Source organism: Azolla caroliniana, unplaced genomic scaffold (assembly GCF_043228905.1).
Source record: "Azolla caroliniana isolate FFs.n. ecotype wild unplaced genomic scaffold, voAzoCaro1.0.p SCAF_2, whole genome shotgun sequence".
Taxonomy (NCBI): domain Eukaryota; kingdom Viridiplantae; phylum Streptophyta; class Polypodiopsida; order Salviniales; family Salviniaceae; genus Azolla; species Azolla caroliniana.
In genome coordinates this window covers 27,050,505-27,071,956 of record NW_028230437.1, presented here as the reverse complement: position 1 = coordinate 27,071,956, position 21,452 = coordinate 27,050,505, and the positions used below count along the sequence as shown (strand labels likewise).

General features: G+C 38.3%; 2 protein-coding genes across 3 annotated transcripts; both read left to right on the top strand.

The window, feature by feature from the left end:
• Positions 1 to 1,065: 1,065 nt before the first annotated feature.
• On the top strand, positions 1,066 to 5,962 carry LOC147867945 (uncharacterized). The gene is made up of 7 exons (XM_087315762.1): positions 1,066 to 1,211; positions 1,594 to 1,714; positions 1,868 to 1,990; positions 2,200 to 2,342; positions 2,514 to 2,919; positions 5,330 to 5,448; positions 5,599 to 5,962. Exons 1-7 carry the CDS (start codon positions 1,066 to 1,068, stop codon positions 5,705 to 5,707), a joined length of 1,167 nt encoding a protein of 388 aa, XP_087171888.1. The 3' UTR covers positions 5,708 to 5,962.
• A 2,539-nt stretch (positions 5,963 to 8,501) lies between these two features.
• Positions 8,502 to 21,369, top strand: LOC147867944 (HECT-like ubiquitin-conjugating enzyme (E2)-binding protein). Of its 2 annotated transcripts, XM_087315858.1 has the most exons (6): positions 8,502 to 8,988; positions 9,379 to 9,471; positions 10,897 to 10,969; positions 17,617 to 18,072; positions 20,621 to 20,929; positions 21,029 to 21,361. In XM_087315858.1, exons 1-6 carry the CDS (start codon positions 8,517 to 8,519, stop codon positions 21,186 to 21,188), a joined length of 1,563 nt encoding a protein of 520 aa, XP_087171984.1. In that variant the 5' UTR covers positions 8,502 to 8,516; the 3' UTR covers positions 21,189 to 21,361. The 2 variants fall into 2 exon arrangements, with proteins under 2 accessions (XP_087171984.1, XP_087171985.1); XM_087315859.1 differs by lacking the exon at positions 17,617 to 18,072 and having other exon boundaries at positions 21,029 to 21,369.
• Positions 21,370 to 21,452: the final 83 nt, after the last annotated feature.

The following is a 21,452-nucleotide window of genomic DNA, read 5'->3' as shown; positions in this document are numbered from 1 at the left end:
AACAAATATCCAATGCAAGTAATTAGAAACATTGATGTAGCTTTTAAAACTCTCCTACTATTTTCTCTGAAACTTTACATAAATTATCAAAGCCCCCAAAACGAAGAGCTAAATGTAACAAGAAACCATCCATCGTTTATGTGTAGTCTAAGTGTTAAGAGTCTATTGTTAATCAATAGACCACATTCAAGTAAAAGAAAGATGAATGCATTGGATAGAAGAACCCTACCCTCCCGACCACCCATAACAATGATCAAGAACTAGTCAACCTACCTCCGATGTCCCATACCGACATATATTAGGATGACTAGTACCTTGGAATAGGTAACACAATCATCACAACAAAAGTCTAGCCCGCACCATTGGTGTCTCAAGACTTCCACCTAACCTTCCGACATAATGTGTTTTATAATGGTAGCTAGGCCTCATATTTATACTTCTTCATAGGCCCCTTGAATAGATGTGATATTATTCATTGGTTGCCAAGATCGTGATAGTGCAATCACCTATCATTCCTTCTATCCAATCACATTAGTCCCATCTCTAACATTAGTGAACATACCCGTCACTTATGTTTTGTAAATATTAGTGACCTACCCTCACTTACGTTATGTGTGCATAAACACTGACTAAGACAATAAAAAAAATGGTCAATTGATGCATGCCCTTGATTGTGCCAAACTCACTCTTCACTCATGGGCAACATCAATTGTACAAGCGAAGGGATGAACCATCATATGTCGATGAATGTTAAACTTGGGCGAAGAAACAACCGACTCACTTTGCAAGTAATGCATGATAGGGAATGTCCAGCCATATCTGTATTCTTCTTAATGTGCCTAGCTTATTATTGCTCAATTGTAGGTAGGTAGTGGACACAAAGACCGTATAGTGGCCATCGGGCCGAGGTTCGTGAAGAAGATTTTGTGCCATAAAGCTAGTTGGTTGACATAATTGTGTGAGAAAAGTGTTCCTTTTCTTCTTTCTTCTTCTTCAATGAAGTTAAAGTCTGAATGATGAGGATGAGGAGGATGCATCGCCCCTCCTTGTCATAACTGCCTGAAAATGGTTCTATTTATAACTGCTCCATTTCAACAACAGCAACAGCAAAAACATGAATCTTCTTCATCACTGTTTTGCTCCTTCTCCTCCTCCTCCTCCTCTAATGGCTGTTCAGCGATCTCTGTTGTCTGCGGTACAGAAATAGTTCTGTAAGAGTTCCCCCCCCCCTCAAATGCCGAAACATTCTCGTCCCCCATGGAGGTATTTTACTGCCAAGTCCTCGTTAATAAACACATGCTTCAGCGTTATAGATAATTCTATGAACTACATGGATTTGATTTGGTCGCATATATGTAACATGGAAATAATAAAGATTTTTTGTTTTCTCTTCCCATATATTTGATTTCATTACCCATACAGTGGAAATAAGGTTTTTTTGTGCAGAAACTAGTATTCTTTCTCCTTTGTTTGGAATTGACATTTTGAGCCCTTAATTTCTCGTATAAGTGAAAGAAATTAGAAGTTTGAATCCACATCGGTGTTATAAAAATTCTTGTGTTTAAAAACATGTATGGATATCAATGAATTCAGGGGCCCAGAGCATACCAAGAATGCAGATTCATGGAGTAGACAGCCACGCCCTCTCGAGAATGGTAACTGGGTTTGTGACGACCCACATTGTGCCAATGTGAATTATCCTCGCAGAACAGAGGTATACATTAAATACCATGTCCAAATATATGCCATCGTTTTTTCCCTCTTTAGCTCTGTAGAATCTGTTGCTTTGTGCATACCATGGAAAATAAAATGACCCTTGAACTTTATTTATTGAATTTTAATCTGTGTAATGTTTCTGTGAGTGTAGTGCTTCAAGTGTAAAAAGCAGCGTGGTCCAATAGGGGATACTGTAGTGAAAGCTTTCATAGAAAAGATGAAGCTGGTGAAGGGAGCAGTGCAACAACATCAAAGCAGAGTGACTCGTCCTACGGTAAGAAGCTGATGAAAGCCATACTACGATCTGGTTTACAATTTTCCACATCTGAGGTTGATGACACAATCCAAAAATGCACTTGTCTTCAAAATAGTAAAGGGAAAACCTTCACCATAATCATTGTATTTAGGTTGTTTGCTGATATTGTAAATCTATCTTTGTCAAAAATTGGATTGATTTTGACTGATTTATATTCTTCTTGTTAGAATGGAATTGTTTCACCAGGTCCAACCCTAGTTATGGACAAGCTTGATCCATGGATAGGACTAGGCATGGAACAATTTCCCTTTGAATCACCACGTTTACATGGTGAACATCACTATTTTGGTCATAGGTCTACCACATCCAGGTATAGTAACTATATAACTAATGGACACCACCACATTTCATACCTCGTCGGTTTTCTTAATCATATTTTGAAAAAAGAAAACATATGTATGTATTTAGTGTGAAAAGCGTAGAAACGTTTCATTGTCACACTGGAAAATCTCAAACACATTATTTCATGATGTATGTGCAGTGTGGCACCAGAAGGACGGAGACTCGCGGAACATTTGGTGGCTTGTTTTGCTGCATCATCTGATCCAATAGCAGATGCTGGGGAATGCTTGACATCAGCAGTGTTATGGCTTCAATCAATGAAACTCAGATGGCATGGAGCAGAGGAGCATGCATTGTCTGGTTCATCATTGATATCAATAGGTTCGCCTACATTTGGGAACTTGTCTCTTGGGGTGAACAGTTCGGTTAACATGCTCTTGCAGCCTCAGTATGCTTCTGGCATGGTTCCTGGCGTGCTTATGGGCATGGGGAATCCATTACCTCGGCCAAACTCTAGTGTCAGCATTTCCTCAAACACCCGAACTCTTTTGAGGGCTAGTTTGAAATGGGAAGACTACAAAGACCGACCAAGTGATTTCCTTAAGGTATGTAGCATCTCATCATTAGGTTGCTCATATTTTGCATCATGATTTTCTTACAAAAGGAGAGTGTATAGATTGTGTTTATTGCGATTATGAGTAATCCGGAATTGAAAGGTCTCATATGGTGATATATAGTAGATGAACAACGGTGCCAATCGAACAGAAAGTCTTGAGAAATCTTACTTAAAGAAACACTGGCCGGCTGAAAAGCCTTTGCAAATTATTTCATGTCAGCCAATATTGCTGACATTTGGTTCGAATTTCATTCATAATATTATCGTATGTAGGGTGTACCACAGAGAGCATGTTGACTTCTTTCTATTTATGTCTTATTACTTGGGTCATTGGACTGAGCAACGGGAGATTTTTTTCGCCTCTTTGAACGAGACTTTACATAAATAATTAGACAATTAAAATAACATACCAAGATATGGAAGAGAAGACATAACAGTTCAGGCATGATGCTGAGTGTGGAAATATTGATTGAAAATACAGTCAATCATTCCCTGTTACTCACTTGAGAAAATAAGATTTCCAAATGAGCGCAGTAAGAGTCGATGGGAAAATTATATGTAAATATTGAGTCTCCAAGCTTCCTCCAAGTTAGGAATCTCACCAGAACAAAAACAATTGATCATTAGAAATTATAATCATGCAAAAAATACCGTTTTGAACTATATATGATACTCATACAAAACACCTTAAGAGTTAAACCTCATATAAAGCTACATGCAACCTGAGTACAAGATATCAAGCCTGTGGATTGCCTAGAAAATGGAGGCAAAATCCATATTGACATCTAGGTAAAGTTTCTCCTTGTAAGCATATATTGTTTTAAGGATTGCCGTCGCACGTACATCTTTTACAGATTCTTTTTTAGAGGATTTATGAGGTGCTTGTGCACTGTGTTCCTCTGGAAACTTATAACTTGGGTGCATGAATATATCATTTGTAAATACCATGTTTAAAGCACCAAAAAAGTGTATTACCAACAGAGTTATACGGGGATTGAATGATCCTGTGAAATTGCATCTGTTCTAGAGTGAGTTAGGTACATTACTATTAGGCCTCATATTGTGTGCCTGCAAGAGAGAATATAAATACCATGCACTTTCTAGTTAGTTTGTCATGAATTGCATCCTGTAAAGAGCTTATTTTATATAGAGTGTGTCTTTTTTTCTGCAGTGTATCCTCTTCACAGCTCAAGGAGCAAGGGGGCTGTCAGTGTTCTAATGGTGCCCATGACCTTATTCCTACTTTTGACTCATGTATGTTGGGTTTGAGGAAAGACTCGGATTTGGACTGCTACGGTTTGGTCATTTACATGCTCCTGATTTATGGCACCATTGTCATCCACATAAAAGTGGGATACAGTTTTTGACATAATGCTGAAGCGAGGGGATCAGAGATAGCTAATAACAGATACATGCTGACTGAACAGTATGGTGTGTATACTTGTAAAACTTGTGTGGGGTGTATACTGACTGAGCGTGCATGGTTGGTTTGAGATCATTTCCCTACTTGGCTGGTGGTCTCTGTTTTTGGCATGCCATATTTGTCTCGTCACCGAATGTTGTTGGGTGAATAAAGTCTTGTTTGCAACATGGTGCATTCAAGAGAAAGGGTCTTGTTTGGATTGATTTCACAGTTGAGTGTGAACAATTGTGCATAATTATGAAAAATAGTAAGCAAGAAGCATATGCAGGGAGCCAATAAATATAGAAGATGGTGTATTTGAGATGCATAGGTAGCAGAGCCATCATAGGAAGCAAAGTCAGTTTATCTTGAACCAATTTTCATGGCTTGGATGCCAATGAGAAGAGCACTTTGACGTATGCTGATTATGCTTTTGTCATGTAATCAGTGACATAACATTGGGAAATTGGGTGAGGAAAAGAGCCATTTTTGGATTATGACTTGTCATCCAAAGATGTTTTTCGGAAATAAAAAATCACATTGCTCATAAAAAAAAGGATCTGTCAGGCATGTTATCACGTCAAATGGCATATGGACGTGGAATTGGCTTTATTTAGTATCAAAATGGCTGAGTTTTTGTGTATGATATACTGCAGCTGAATTTGAAAACGCTCTTCATGCATTGAGAAAGTGGAAATCCAAGTCTACATGGGATCGATTGCTAGTGGAGCTGGTCTTTCAAAATCCTTCTGGTTCCAATTTAAGGATTTTACTTCAATTCATGATTACTAAATCATGGTTAATTCCTACCTCCTCGAAAAGACAGATTAAATTTGCTCTTATTGTTTCCAAAGCTGCTTGTTTATCCCCAAGCTGGCATTGGCTTACCACTTAGTCTTTACCATGGGCATATTCCTGATTTATTATCATAACAAAAGTTAGAAGTAGTCTAAAATATACATACAAGTACTTATTGACTTGTCTTCAAGTGCCACAGGAATTTGGTGATCCTGCTGCAATGACTGCGGCTACGTTCGGTGGTGGGCTAAAGCCAGAGCCTGGGGTTAATGGGAATTGGGAATGTGAGGCATGTCACAACGTGAACTTCCCAAGACGGTAAGATACTATGTTTCTTGGTTTCCCCAAAATTCTTAGGATTGTAAGAAGATATTAATTCTCATGACATGTTGCTTAGATCAAATGCATGTTAAAATGGAGCCAAAAAATCAAAATTATGTTTTGAAGGGCTTCTCTGGGTTTGCATAGGACTTGTTGCTTCCAATGCCGTAAGAAGAGAGGCACTAAAGGCGATGAATTGGTCCAAAAGTATGTCCATGGCTTGTTTAGTGATGGAGATAGAATTTGGGCTAGGTGAAGATTGATGGTTACATATATGTGCTTCACTGTCAATGTAATGTAATGATAGTAGACATGAATATTCATGTGGTGGTGTTGGGATGGTATGTATATTTGTCATCATGAATGAATAATGACACAATATGTGGATGGGTAGGTGCTACACATTTGGCATGTTATCAGGTTTTGCTCACATCTCACATAGAGATGATGATGAAAGTGGTGAATTTTGTGTAGTGTTGTAAGGCTGCCTCGATGTTTTAAAACTATAACAACAAAATAAACTCATCCATTGATTTTCTTCTTCGAGGATGTTGGTATTTAAGTTATTTTCTTATATCCTTACATGAATAAACAATGAAAATAATCTTGTCTTTGTTCTTAGCATGCAGAAAGTTAGCATAGTAAAGAGATGTATTTAAATAGGGAAATTTGCTTAAAGCAATTGAATTTCAAATATTGTATTTGCTTATTTTCAAAATCTACATATGCATTCCTACAATCCAAAACTTGTGCAACTTAATGATATATGTCACTTAGTAGTTTGGAAGAGGACAAGGTTTGGTCCACAATATCTTCTTTAGTAATTCGGGTATTGTGGAAAGCAAGATGTAAATGTGTATTTTAGAAAGTCAAACTGAATGTTGTTGAGTTAGTCAAGGACATATGGTTGATGCTCATGCATACTCTAAGAGGTCAATATGAGGCAATAACTAATGAGACTAAGGTTGTGTTTCATAAGCAACAACACTTTGGAGAAATTTGGAAAAAAGCAGAGGTCTTTACCTCTTTTGGGAGAGAATAAAGTGGAGATATGTTCCACCAAGATGGCTTTTTCCTCACCCCATCTTGGAAGGATCATGCATGAGGGGTTTTGTTACTCGACATGTTGGTTGAGGTGGGTATGAGGGTTATACTGTACTGTATGAGTTTTTTGTAGCCTTTGGGCATCTTTCCATTAATACCAGGTGAATCTTTATTATATATATATATATATGACTTAAACTACATGTACCCATATTATCATGCAAGTTATGATTATTAGCTTAATTAATTTGTGTCTTAATCTTAGTTTTGATGTCATAATGAGCATAGTTCTAGTGGTAGTTTGTAACGTTCTTAATTTATAATACATATAGTGGTATATTTGATACGTTGCCTTTTAAAATTTTGACTTCCAAAACCAATGATTACAAACAAAAGCATGGAACCTATACACTCCATGGAGTTCATGTTGCTCAACTTAGATATATGTAACCTTCTTAATTTGTAATACTTATAGTGATATTTTAATATGTTGCCCTTTAAGTATCTCACTTCCAAAACCAATGATTACAAACAAAAGCATGGAACCTAAAGACTCCATAGAAAAAGGACACTCCATTGATCATCAAATTAACTTCAAAGATTTTTTCTATTGTGAATGATGTTTGGCACCGATAAAAAGTAGAGAAAATAACAAACATATGATTTTGATTCTCAATATGAAATCAGTGTACATGATGTTTCTTGAATTTATTTATTTTTATACATGGTTAAAAAATACCCTAATTTTAGCTTATGATTTTGACTAAACAACTATATCTTTTTGAGGTTCCAAACTATTTTTTATTAAAGTAAGACCTTATAATAACTATACAAAAGAATTGAACAAAATCTAGTTTAGTGTAGTTCTAAGAGTGGTACAAAACCTAGTAAAGGTATTTACGCATATTATATGGTAAGCACCTATATGAATGTTGTGAATAATTGTGTTAGATAAACCATTTATGAGGGGGGCACTATGATTCAAGATCTCCAACAACAAAAAGAAGAAGAAGTTAGAAAAGAAGAACGACATTTCTACTTTTCCTCTAGCATATCTAAACCAGGGATATGGATCAACTCACTCCATAGGATAATGAAAGCCTCTTATGTAGATTGTTTCTTAGTGCCAAGTATATTGGAGCATAGACTCTTTCAAATATTCTACAATGCATTACTGAAACTTGTGCCAAGAATAACACCTTAATTATAACCATCAAGTTGCCCAAGAGGCAACATATTTATAGTATCACTCATGTGGAGTGGGAGAGTTTTATGTGTGGGAGGCAAAATCTTGGCGAGCTTGCAAGTTGCCCTTTGAGGAGGCTACAAGAAGCTTTGTTTGGAGGAGGAACTACATGTTGCGAAACGTAAAAGACGATTAGTTTTCATAAAGAATACAAGGTGAAAACCATTGCTTGAGACTTAAAAACACCAACCTTCATGTTATAGAAGATTTATCACCACATTGTCATATCGATACAATCAACATTTTAAAAACCAACCTTGTGGTGAAGTCAATTTACATGGCATATAAAGGCAACCATTTTAGGTTATGCTCTGGCACATAATGTTCCGTCTCCCTTCTGTGTTTAATGACAAGATTGGTTCTCGGCATTTCAGAAATCCGATGGAATTCGGGATAGTAACATCTCGTCGAACAAGGGTGATACTTAACATTCCCAATTCCAATTGGCAAGTCCATGGACATCAAAAGTTTTGACCAACTGGTAGATGTTTTTTTGTCATTGGATTGCGAAACAACTTTCACCTCATTGTAGGATGGTACCGAACGGATTCTCATATGTTCTTCAGTCGCACCATTGATGGTAAGGGTTTCGCGAATCACAAAACTACCGGGTCGTGGGTTCGAATCCCATTAAGCTCTGGCCAGGTAGTATTAGGTCATACATAATATGTATGTGCAATATTATTGTTTTGAGCCATGGAAGGTTCATGAAGACTTAGTTGGCTTTCTGAAGATCGTAGGAAGACACAGAAACACACAGACACAGACACAGAGAATGCAGCAGGAGAAGCAGGAGGAGGCATGGAGTTTCAGTATGGAGCTGCTACAGCACGTGCATACTCTTCGCCTCTTCCTCCTGCCTCCCCTTTCTTCTTCTATCCTGGATTCTGCTTCTGCTTCTGCTTCTGCTTCTGGTGATGGTGATGGTGATGGTGATCATCATAATAGTAGGATTGCAGCCAAGCTGCAGTCTGCCCCACCTCTCCTCACCTGCACTCTCTCCAGGAGGCAACGCACTCATCATTGTGACCTCGGCCTCCGTCGTCTCTCCCTCACTCTCCGCCTGCCCCTTCCCCTCCTCCTCTTTGATTACTCCCTCCCTCCCCGTGTCTCCGTGCACGACCATGGCCACCACGCTTGCATCGAGATCTCGGTCCATCTTCTGCCCCTCCACTCCTCTCTCTGCCACGTCTTCTCCATCACCACCGATGAAACCCCACACCAGCCACAAAAATATGAAGCCACAGGTATGCACATACATACATACATACATACATGCATGCATGCATGCATATGTACATACATGCATGCATGCATGCATATGTACATACATACAGACATGCAGACATGCAGACATATGTACATGCATACGTACGTACGTACGTACATTCCTACATGCATGCATACGTACATACATACATACATGCATCCATGCATACATACGTACATCCAGACATATGTGTGCATGTATATGTTCTTATATGTACGTACATACGAATGTGTATATGCATGCATGTGTACGCACATATGTGTAGGCATGTCTTATTTAACTGAAGTCCTTCAGAAAATGAAACCAAACCATGGGGAACTATGATGCTTATTCTGCCTTCTTCTAAATGATACAATTTTTGTTGCAGATGGTTCTTCACAGCTTGATGTATACAAGGAGAAGCCTTCTCCCATCCCCACTCTCTCTTTACAAGATGAGGAGGTTACATTGCAGAACCACCGTAAGTATTCTGCACTAACTTGAACCTTGCCTTCTATTGGTGAACATGTTAAATTGGTCTCAAACTGTAAAGCTACAGAGAAATGTTTAAACCCTCCCTACTATGAACTCGGAGATTAGGGAAGCAGTCACTGGGGGTGGGGTAATTAAGCACTTCTATCCCATGAAATCCATTCAACGACATTACTACCAACTGACATCCAGATTCAACCTCCAAAATAGAGGAGACAGGAAAATGATGACTGGAGGTGTTAGGAAAGGTAATCAAGGAATGTTCCCTCATACACTGAGGAACTACAAATAGATTGAATGAAATGACCAAAAGATCCCCGGCCTAATAGAGACACTCTTCATGCAAGTGGCCAGTAGCCAGACCATATAAAGTGAGGCTTTCGCAACCAGATGGAACCACATGCCTTGGATTGGCACACTTTGGAATGATAAAAACTCTAGATACAAAAGATTTACCTAAACTAACATGAACTGAGCCTCTATGACTTAAAACTCACTGTTGTTGGGTAGATAGCAATTAAGTAGGATGGAAAAAGTTTAAGGCAAGCTGTATGAAGAGCAATGGAGGCGGTTGAAGTAGTATAGCAATAAAAAAGAGCACAATTGAAAATAGAGAAGGCACTTAGGAACAACATTAGGACACACTTAGACAACAAAATGCGTATATGATCCATGCATACCCATTCTTCATTCAACTTCTTTTCTATTCTCAACCTCCTCAACAATCCCTTCCACCTCAACTACCTCTCCTCTTCTCCTCCTCCCTCCCAATCCTAGGGAGTTTATGGCCAGTCTCTCACCCTCATAATGCATTGAATATGCAGAACTTAGATGGACACACTCCGGGCTTTGCTGAAATTCAGGTGTGTTGGTGTGTTGGAACAAGTACATTTTGTTGGACAGCAAGCATTATCTGTTTCTCAATTTTTCTAACTCACATTTTTTAGAAGTGCACTAATAGTTGGAGGGTTCAGTATTGCATATGATTGGCTCTATAGCTTGGTCTTTTTTCAAACAATACTTCCTCGATGCATTGGTTCAGTAGCATGGCTTCACAATTTGGTGTGTTTTTCTTTGTTCATACTCAACCACATTCCATATTCTATGTAGTTACCACCTTTCGTATAAAATGTCACAAGGGCTGGGCTCCAACAGTTAGTTTCTGTACCCTCCTGCCCTTATGACCAATGAGCATCAGTACCCTATTTGCTGATTTGATTGTGATTTTTCGCAAAAAGCTTTGGGTTTTTTTTCTTGATAAAAATTTGTAACTAGGGGTATGTATCGTAACGTTGCCTTTTTCATTTTTTTAACATAGGCAAAAACTGTCATCCTGGGAATGTTTTTATTGTATATGTGTGCTTCAAAATTTTCTTGTAAACTTCAAATAATTTTCATATTCTCAAAATTTCAGGTTCTAAAGGTCATGGGATTGCTAATCTAACATGTAGAAATTGCTCCACAAAGGTTTTGAAAAAACCTGTAAGGTGTGCATATGGTGCTGAGCTGAATGGCATTTGTTTGAGAATATCCTAAATATTTGTATTCTATTGATCCTTAAGAATTGTAGTTTGCAATTATTGGAATACAGAGCTGAAAATCTTGATCTTATTGTTAATTCCAGGCATATAATTCTTCTATGTTTTGTTTACTTTGTCTTATAAGTATTTATTTTTAGTTTATATTTGCAAGTTTTATTTTATGCTAGTTATTATTCGTGGTATATGACTTGTTTTCGGATTGTTTGTTTTGCTTAAATATAATTTATTTGTTTATCATTAAGGGGCTGACCAAAATGCAGAAAACAAAGATCTATTAATGTTTCTGAAAGACCATAGTAGCCTATGATATGGCTCTCTAGAGCTAAAGCGTTGATCATCTGCTTCACAGCCGTGAAAAGGAAAAAGCTTTCCTTTCCAAAAAAAGGGCACTTAAGGGTGGCAAAATATATTTAGATGACGATCTCACTCTAGCTCAAGTGGCATACGACAAAGAACACATGCCATGAGTGCTTGACTCTAGAAAGGAAGGAAAATGGGTTGTACATAGAGATGGTAATTAGGAATCAACAACGGTTCGGTTTTTGTTTAACCTATTTAGCACTGTCCAAGCCAACCCGGTTTAGGCTAACCAGTTTAGGTTAAACCGGTTAAGGCTAAAGTTGTTATTGATTTCTATCTAGTTCAATGTTTTGTTTCTTTAAATGGTAACTTTTTTCCTTCTCTCTCCGTTTCTCTATCTTTCTTAGTTTTTGGGATACTAGAGGGATGTGGCACCTTTACTTCTCTCTCTCTCTCTATGGATCGAAAAATATTTAAATGGTTTAATTGGTTTGACTTGGTTTAGCAAGGCTCAAGTCGAACCAAACCGAGCTTAAACAGTTTAAAAAGGCTCAAATCTGAAGTGAGTTGAACCGAACCACCGAACTGCCAAACTTTTTAACAACAGTTTAACAAGTTGGTTTAGGCTTGGTTCGGCTTGAGCCGAACCATTGTTGACAGCTAATGGTAAAGTCATTATTATAGAGAAGAGCGCCGCATGATGGTACCTATTATGTCCTCATGAACCATGGACACTAGGAAGCACTAGAGGCTTTGGAGTAATGGTTGTGTTGTACGAAAAGGAGCTCCATGATAGAGTGCATGTGGCTTGAGCCGAACCATTGTTGACAGCTAATGGTAAAGTCATTATTATAGAGAAGAGCGCCGCATGATGGTCCCTATTATGTCCTCATGAACCATGGACACTAGGAAGCACTAGAGGCTTTGGAGTAATGGTTGTGTTGTACGAAAAGGAGCTCCATTATAGAGTGCATGTTGTGCATGAGGATGTAGATACGTGTTATATGTGGATACGAATCAAAAGAGGGGAATCTTAGGGAACTATATATTGCAATTTTCCACATTCCTCTTGCGTACTCAAGGTTTACACCTCTTAGAGAATCACCATATCTACCATAAGATTTGTTATTGTAGGGTGCATAATACTATTAGGAAACTTCAATGCACAAACTAAGGATGGACAAACAACTATGGTTGACACCAATGAGACTGTTTGTGGACAAGTTATGGCAAAAGAGGTTGGTCTAAAGCGACAAGCTCCAGATATGAGTGAAGTACAGAATATGGCAAACACTTTCTAGCCTTGGGAGGTGCTCATGGATTTGTGATACATAATGGATTGTCACTGTGGCCCATATAATATGCTTTGACATGATGGAACCCAAAAGGAAGTGCAAGCACAATCATTTACTTGATGGGATCTCCATCTCTTATACCCAAAATAATAGAGTTCACTATATTTGGTAGACCTATTGACTTCACAAAAGATCATGCATATCTACGCTTTGAGGTGAAGGATGGATGCACTGTGGATGTATGTGCTAAGGAGGGTGGGTTGGTTAAATACCAATTCACTCTAGAGACAATAGACGTGTATAGTTCAGTACATAATGGCATGCGAGATTTGGATCCTAGGCACCTGTAAATGAAGTTACACCAAGGTTATCAGAGTCATTGTAAAAAGTAGCCACAAATGCCTTTCCCCACACAATTGTGTCGTGATGTGGTGTGGCCAAAGGTAGAGAAAGTGGGAAAAGGAGGGGGAGAGATGTAAAAGGAGGAAAAAGAAAATGTTCAAGAGAAGAAAAGAAAAAGGGGGCAATGGTCTCTGGAGACAGATTGAAAGGAATAAAAGATCTGTCAGCATGGCACAGGTTAAGGAGAGCATTGAATGCAAAGGGCGTGCCTCTTCTTGATAAAAGGAGGAGTGAGAGCACATTTGAGCTCCTAGAGGATTTGTGGCGTTCTAGTGTCCTGGAGGCTCTTCGGCATTCTTCACCTTCGACGTCTTTTGCGTTTTGCACTTGGAGGAGCATTAGAGAGTATCATTGAGCTCATATGCCAGTCCCACAAAGAAGAGAATGGAGTGACGTGAGAACACTACCACAACTCGTAGCGTTGAAGCCATCAGTGGTAGTAGCGGCCTCAGTGGGGCACTCATGTAGTCTGAGGATCTTCCCTAGTCCAAGACCCCTGTGGTCCTGCTCAAGTAGCCCACGCATGCGCGTTATCGTGACAACAGAGAATACACCCAAAACTGGTAGAGTGATACCCAAACTTGGTATGATGAGGAATGTCGTGACACAAGGAAGTGCTTACAACATGAAGTATATATGGACATTTTTAAACACAAACGAGCAGAGCAATCTTCCAATGTCTCACGAGATAGAAGAAGAGACTGTATTTTGCTGAGTTTGAAGAGAATGTGTATTGCCTTGAAGATTGGCCATTACTTGGATAAACTACATGGCTCTGTCCTAGATTCAGAATTGAGTTTATGGGTAGAGCAACTTGGCTGTTGTTCAGCTGGACAGTCAGGTTTTCAGAAGGGGCTCACAACTTTGGATTACATATTAACCCTCTGAGCCCTTATCGAAGAGGGCAAAACCCATAATAAGAGGATTTATTGTTGCTTCATGGACTTTTGAAAAACCTTCAACATTATGTTGCATGGTCGGCTTATGCAATGACTAGAAGCCTTTGGTGTCCCCATAGATATGTGACAAGGAATCTATGAATGATATGAATAAGTGTCTAGAAAAGTGCGGTCTCCCAATTGTTTGTTGGAGGTTGTGGCTAGCATAAAACAAGGATGCCTACTATCACCCTCTCTCTCTGATCTCTATATAGATGAGGTGTCACATTACATAGATTCAGGAGCATGCCTTGTGGTTATAACGGCTAGCCATACAAGTATTACTATATTTGTGATATTATGCTGATCTCTGACTCTCTACGGACTACAAATGCCTTAAAAATATTTTGAGTGGACAAAGGTTTATTGAAAACATGGATAAAACGAAAGTGATGGTGTTTACCACCCACCACTCAAGCATGGGTAATGAAATTAGAACTGAAGTTCCTCATTTGAGAGGAAAAGGTTGCAATACACAGGCTCTTACACACACACACCTAAGGCCTAGGTTCTCCTTATGAGAGATTGCTTGTGCCCAACTTTCTCATGGATATGCAGCCCTCAATGCTCTTGAAAGACAAATGTGCACAATTCCATTTCCAAGAGCCACGAAATAAACTATGATAAACTTGTGACGCCAACTCTTCCCTATGGAGTAGAAGCATGGGGACGGAGTCTTTACAGGGCAAATAATTGGGAATATTTTGAGAAACCATTAATCTCAATGATTGCCTCCTTCTAAGGAGCAAAACATTGATGCCCCGTGATATAATCCAGGCAGAGATGGGAGCAGCCCCTATAATCATTGATGCATTATTGCAATTGGTGGGTGACCTTCATCTGACAGTTTTGGGAGCTCTCTAAATGAAGGTACTCAATGTTGGCACTTATCTCATCAAAACAACTTGCCAAACATGATGACATTCATTGTTGGTATGTTGAAATGCAACAATGGTTCAAGGCACATTGCATAAGCTTAGATTGCCCATCTAAACATGACCGAAGTGGAAAAGAATAGAGTGACCAAAGGAAAAGATGGAGTGATCAAATTGATATTATTAACTTGGAAAACAAGATAACATGGGGATCACTTGGTAGGAAGATAACCCACTATAAGACATACTTTTTACACGCATGAAAGGATGGATTTATCAGCAGGTTATCTTATATGGACATATATCTATCGTATGTGTTGTGTACTGGGAAAAGGCAACTACGAACTTTATCAGATCGATTAGAGATTGAGGTAGGCAGACATGCATGAATACCTCTAGAAGAAAGAAATTGCCAATTGCTTCAGCATGGAGCGGAATCTGAAGAACACTATGTTTGTCACTGTAGTGTTTCTTATGAAATAAGACGGAGATCCATCGCTGCCTTAAGCAAGGGTTTGGCCCATTGCACAAGGTAATGGAATATGAGGACCAACGATGTTTGGGCTTTTCTTGCTAGAATTCAAGAGACACATGGAAAAGTTTTTGAAAGACAACAAATAGCCATGCAAGCTCATCAACAATGAACAATCATAACTTCCTTTAGCACTATCACTCCTACTCATGCTACAAGTCAATCACGGGTTATACAAATGGGCTCTCAACCAAGACATAGCAAAATGGTTACAATAGATCAGGCAATAGCAATTTGCCATGTCATGCAATTTGCAATAGATCAGCATGAATATCTATGCCAAGCAGGCCCTTGAACAACCAAACTTCTCTATGTAATTAGATACTTCATCGATATGAAGCCTAAAGAGTGGAGTTGATAGTGGGCATCCTCATTTCGCATCAATCTTGCTAGCCACGCATCAATCAAGGGTTATACAAATGGCCTCTCAACCAAGACATAGCAAAATGGTTACAATAGATCAGGCAATAGCAATTTGCCATGTCATGCAATTTGCAATAGATCAGCATGAATATCTATGCCAAGTAGGCCCTTCAACAACCAAACTTCTATGTAATTAGATACTTCATCGATATGAAGCCTAAAGAGTGGAGTTGATAGTGGGCATCCTCATTTCGCATCAATCTTGCTAGCCACGACCTTTGACAACCCATTGGGAGAGCACTCATTTCCTAACAGTAATTCATATATTGCAAAGATTTCAGTTTGCATTTCTGCCAATGTCGTGAAGCAATTGGTTCATGATTTAAAAACAAATGCAAATATTATATCAAGTGAGATTTGTGAGGCTTGAACCTATAACCTTGCATATCAAGAACCGATTATGAACCATTGGGATAGGATTTTCTATAATTTTACATTCTCATCATTGTACTGATTGTCTTATGTATATTCCATATATGGTGGCTCAGATGAACATGGCTATCATGCATCACATGTGTGCCAAGTGGTGATCACACATCACATGCATCACATGCATTTGAACACCAATTTAAAGAGAAGTAAGGGAAGCATGTAGGTATCAATCAATCAAGAAGAAAAATACATTGATCAATAATCAAGAGATTAAGATAGCTCATTCAGAAAGTTTCTCGTCCCTTAAGATCGAAGTCAAGACTTCAAGCCAGAGTTTGGCAAAGATAATGCATCATCCTTACGGTCCAATATATTAACTCCAGTAAATAAATTCTTGTATTCTCAATTGAATAAAGAATATATTTATCATAAACTCTTTGCTTCTTGAATCATACACTATATCCATCTATTGTCCATGCTTCTCTCTCTCCCTTTTTGTTATGAACTCTCCTTGTTCATAACCCCGGTAGTTTGACGCACCGATCACGAACGCTATGACACCGGGTCTCGAAGATGTGACAGTCTCTTAAAAGTAGGCATGCTTTCCTCAAAGCTTGGAGGTGGTGTTGCTTCTTTGATTTTGATATTGGTATTATTCTCAAGAGTTTTAGGCTACTGTATATTATGACATTCAAACAAAAACTGATATTGTATTTGGTCCTTGCATCCTAGTTACGTATTATGTGTGATGGAGTTAAGTGAAAACATGTCAGTGGTTCTCGTGAAATACTAAATACCCCTAATTATCAATCAATAAATAAAGAACACACACATGTTAATCACTAAAGTCTACTGCTACACCCCTTGCGCCCCATCTACAAAGTATAAAAAAGACAGTTATGCAATAGTCTCTAATTAACTGAAATGTCTATCCCAAGAATTTGGATCTTTCCTGACCATTTGACTATGTATCCTATCTTTATAAAGTACCTAATGAAATTATTTATTAGGGAGCCTTCACTGCTAATGTGACAAGGCAGCTATAAAGTGAGCCATTGCCAATTTTAGCTGCATCATCATTCTGGTGGTGTCTTGTGACTTACTACCTTATATATTTATTCATTCCTTTGGTGATGTACGTATCCCGAGTTTTTATATGTACATATACCGTCTGTATCATTTCTCAACGTCTCACATGCATGTTCACATTTCTCTCACACATTTGCTGATTGCAAGATGTACAGTTTAATTTCACCTTTTCAGGTTTTGGAATGGGCTTTGTTAAATAAGTTTTTAGTGTTAAAGGAATGTGTATCCATATCAGAAATTCATTGATTTCAGGGTGGTGAAAGATGCTAGTTCTCTTGCAATCTCTTAAAGAACAACCTCCTTTTCAATGAAAAAGGTGATTCAATAGAGCACAGATACAGGAATTAACACTGTGTTGTGATTGCAGCGAGTTTATGCAAATGCCATGTGCTGAGTGGCGAGACATTGTCGAGAATTGGTTTGGTACTTGTTGTTGCTTATTTTGTTCTAAAGCTGAAGATCTTAGTACAAGGTTTGAAAAAAGTTTCAATATGAGGCCTGGACGGTGTCTTTTGGGTTTATCGACTTGTTACGTGCCTCTTTCGGATGTTGTTACAGAGCTAGACCCAATGATTGGTTGTACAAATGATATCATTTACCAGATGTCAACTTTAAGTTTTCTTGACCTTGGGAATGGTTTTATGGTATCTGAAAATGAACATTCTAAGCTCTCAATCTGGAATTCTGTTCACTGCATTTGTTGTCAGTCTTTGATTGGAGGATATCCTTGCAAAACAGTGGGTCCTAATTGCAGCATCATGGAGGGCGCACACTTGTTTCAATTCCAAATTAATGCCGATGACTTTTTATGTGATGCATTCAGGTATATTTGAAATTTTTCATACTACTTTTTTTGTTGTTGTTTGGTGAGTTATTATCGGGGTCTTGGGTTCAACATATATATACTTTATTGGTAGGACATTAATTAACCAGCCTGCATGTATGTTAATATCATCCTTCTATCAATAATCATTCAAATAGAGGTTAAGGAAGATAAAATGATGTCTTTTAAGAGGCCAAAATGACCTCTTAAGACAAAACAACAAAAAATATTGTCAAACCAAGATGAATGCAACCAAGTAGAAAAGTAAACTGAAACTAACAGTGGCTAAAGAATCCTGTTATCTATACATGTAAAATTCCCAAGACAAGTAGATTTTAATTTTTGTCTTCTAAAGATCTGTAGCATAGGTCAATCCAGAATGAATTGATCTCCAAAGCAAGGGAACGCTTGCAATGGTAGAAGATAATGAAGATTGTCTATTGATAACAACGATTGTGAGATCATGATCCCTGAGACCGTGGCCTATAGTCATGACAAATTGCTATTGCCTCATCTATTGAAAGTGATTTAAGGAAATGCAGACAATAGAAGATAATGACCCTTGCCTATTGATAACAAGTGTGGTGAGATCATGGCCTACATTCATGACAAATTGCTATTGGGACCCCTTAGTAAACCCTTGATTGACTTGTATCACGAGTGGGAGTGATGGGGGTAAACAAAGTTGTGGTTGTTCTTTGTTTGATGAGCTTGTGTAGTTGTATTGTTATCCTTCAACTTCTCCTTGCGTCTCTTAGTTTTAACAAGAACAGGCCCAAGCACCAATAGTCTGGCCGTAGAGCCATGTGGGTGGGGGGGCTTCCCAAGAATATCATAGTGTCTTTGCATACTCATAGCAGGCGTGAGATGTGGTCAGTTGTCTGGTAGGTTGCCTCTCATTAAGCATTTTATATGCTCTTTTACTTTCTTGTCCTAGGACCAAGCGTACACACGTGCATCAAATTTAGACAAATATGATCACTTCTTCTCCCTCACAATCTGAGGAAGGTTGCTCTTGCTTGTGTGTGTGTACAAATCCCCCTAGTTACTTCTCATTGCAAGTATCTCCTTGTCTCATGGCATTCCTCATCATATCTGCTTTTTTGATAATCCTTGCCTGAATTCTCTTTGGTTGTGAAAGGATTCAAGTGTAGTATACTATTGTATACTCTACAACTGTACACATCAATTGTCTCTCCGGTAAATCGGTTCTTAGCCAGCCCAGTCTCCTTCTTAGCATGTGCATCCATCCTTCATTTCCAAGTGTACATATGTGCGATTTGCTTCTATAACAATAGGTCTACTAGAGATAGTGAGCTTTGTTGTTTCGCATATAAGAAAGTTGAAGTAATGGGGGTAAAGAAAGTTGTTATTGTTCTTTGTTGACAAGCTTGTATGGTTAAATTCCTGTCCTTAAATAACTTCTGCTTGTCTCTTGGGTTCTAGCAAGAATAGTCCGAAGCACTGTTGGTTCTTATATTCCATTACCTTAGGTAGTAAGCCAAAACCTTGGTTAAAGAGGCAATGATATCTCCGTATTATTTTACAAAAAATTAGTATAGTGGCAAACACTGTTCTTTCAACTCCATTACCTAATGACACAATTGGTAGATGCTTTCTTCTAGAGGTGTGCAGGCATATCTACCCATCTCAATCTCTAACTAATGTGCAGAGGTCCACAGCTGCCTATCATACTACTCCCTGTTCTTCGATTATCCAATTTGATAAAATCATCTTGGATCAATCTAGTCTTTTCCACTTTGATCATGCTCATACTTGGACAAACCAAGCTATATATTGGATGAGGGTAGTGCATTTATATTCAAACTATTGTTGCTTCAATATACCAGCATTGATTGTCTGTATTTAGCAAGTTTCTTTTATGAAGCAAGAGCTAACCTTGATTAGCATTTGGTTGACGGAGCTCTCTCTATTGCTATCCCCATTAAAGCTTCCAAAACACCAAATGTCTCTATGTAGTGTGACACTTTGTCTATATAGAAACCACAGAGAGTGGGCGTCCTTGTTTTACTCCAATTGTTCTAGCCATTGTGTAGAAACTACTATGAACAGTTTTAATGTGCCAAAGAGGCTAACAGCAGCTTAAGAATAACCTAAACTATATTTCTTAGCGAAGCTCATAGAGGATAAAATAAGAGTGGGTTTTGTAACACACATTTTGGAAGGGGACAAAATATGCATCCACAACATCTGACTCACACAGTGCATCGATTCCCATTGCATGCCAAGGGCTTGTAGCACTTTCCGAGCCGAGTACACAGAATGTTTTTGAAGGTTTTCTTGACATCCACAAAGCAGCAATAAATCATCTTTTAATGGAGTTTTCCAAAAGTTATTACAGCTATCACTCTCTGGTAAATTTAAATTATGACGGTGTTGGAATTCACAAAATAAAAAATAAAAAATGAATGCATAAAGAACAGGTATATCTATATAATTGATCTTCTGTACAACACCACATGCACAAAAGAAATATGTTTGATAAATCTAATGGATTGATTGTTATGCAACACCTTCACACATTCAGGTATGCCACTCTTGAAGCGCTTTTTGTAAGAGAATTGCAGCTTAGGACAGATGAAGGCACATCGTATAGGTTTTTGATCCGGAGCTTGACTTCAGAAATGCCATTATTGCAGCTTGTTGTTCTCAGCTATGACTCGTCATTATCTACTGGAAGCATTACTGCTTGTGCTTGTGAAACAGATTGTGATAATGATTGCCTGAGTAGCAGAAGCAAAGTTTTTTCTGCAGAAATTGAATCTAATGTCAACTTGCAACGAGTTATGAAGGTTATGTTTTCAGATTGTTCCAGGTTTTCCACTGATGAAAGAAGGTATGAACATTGGCTAATATGTAATGTTGCCCAAAATAATTGAACCTAATGAACTTTGCATTTTGAGTTAAAATGAGCAATTCATATTTTTATGGGCAGATCTGCAGAACTTTGGGTACAGCAACAAGATGCAGAAACCATTTATATGTTTGATGAGCTTGCAATGAGATTGGCGAAAAAATTACATGCTAATCGTTTATTCTTCCCTGCTGCATGTAGATTTTCTGAGCACTTTCAGGGATCCTTTTTGTATGCATAAATGAAATGATAGTCAAACTGAAGCAAATAGAACTAGAAAATATGCGGAACCAGATTTTCCAGTGTTTTTCCTGGCTGGAAGGAAATCAAAGAATTTACACAATATAGCTTTTTCAAGGCAAGAATGGAAAGTATGCCTTATTGCACGTGCTGGAAAACATTGTTTTGAGGCAAGTTCCATTCAATTCGTGGCACGGATTTTATGGGGAAACTAACCAAAAGACTATGCATCCACATTGGTATGACTACAAAATGATTCAGGGAA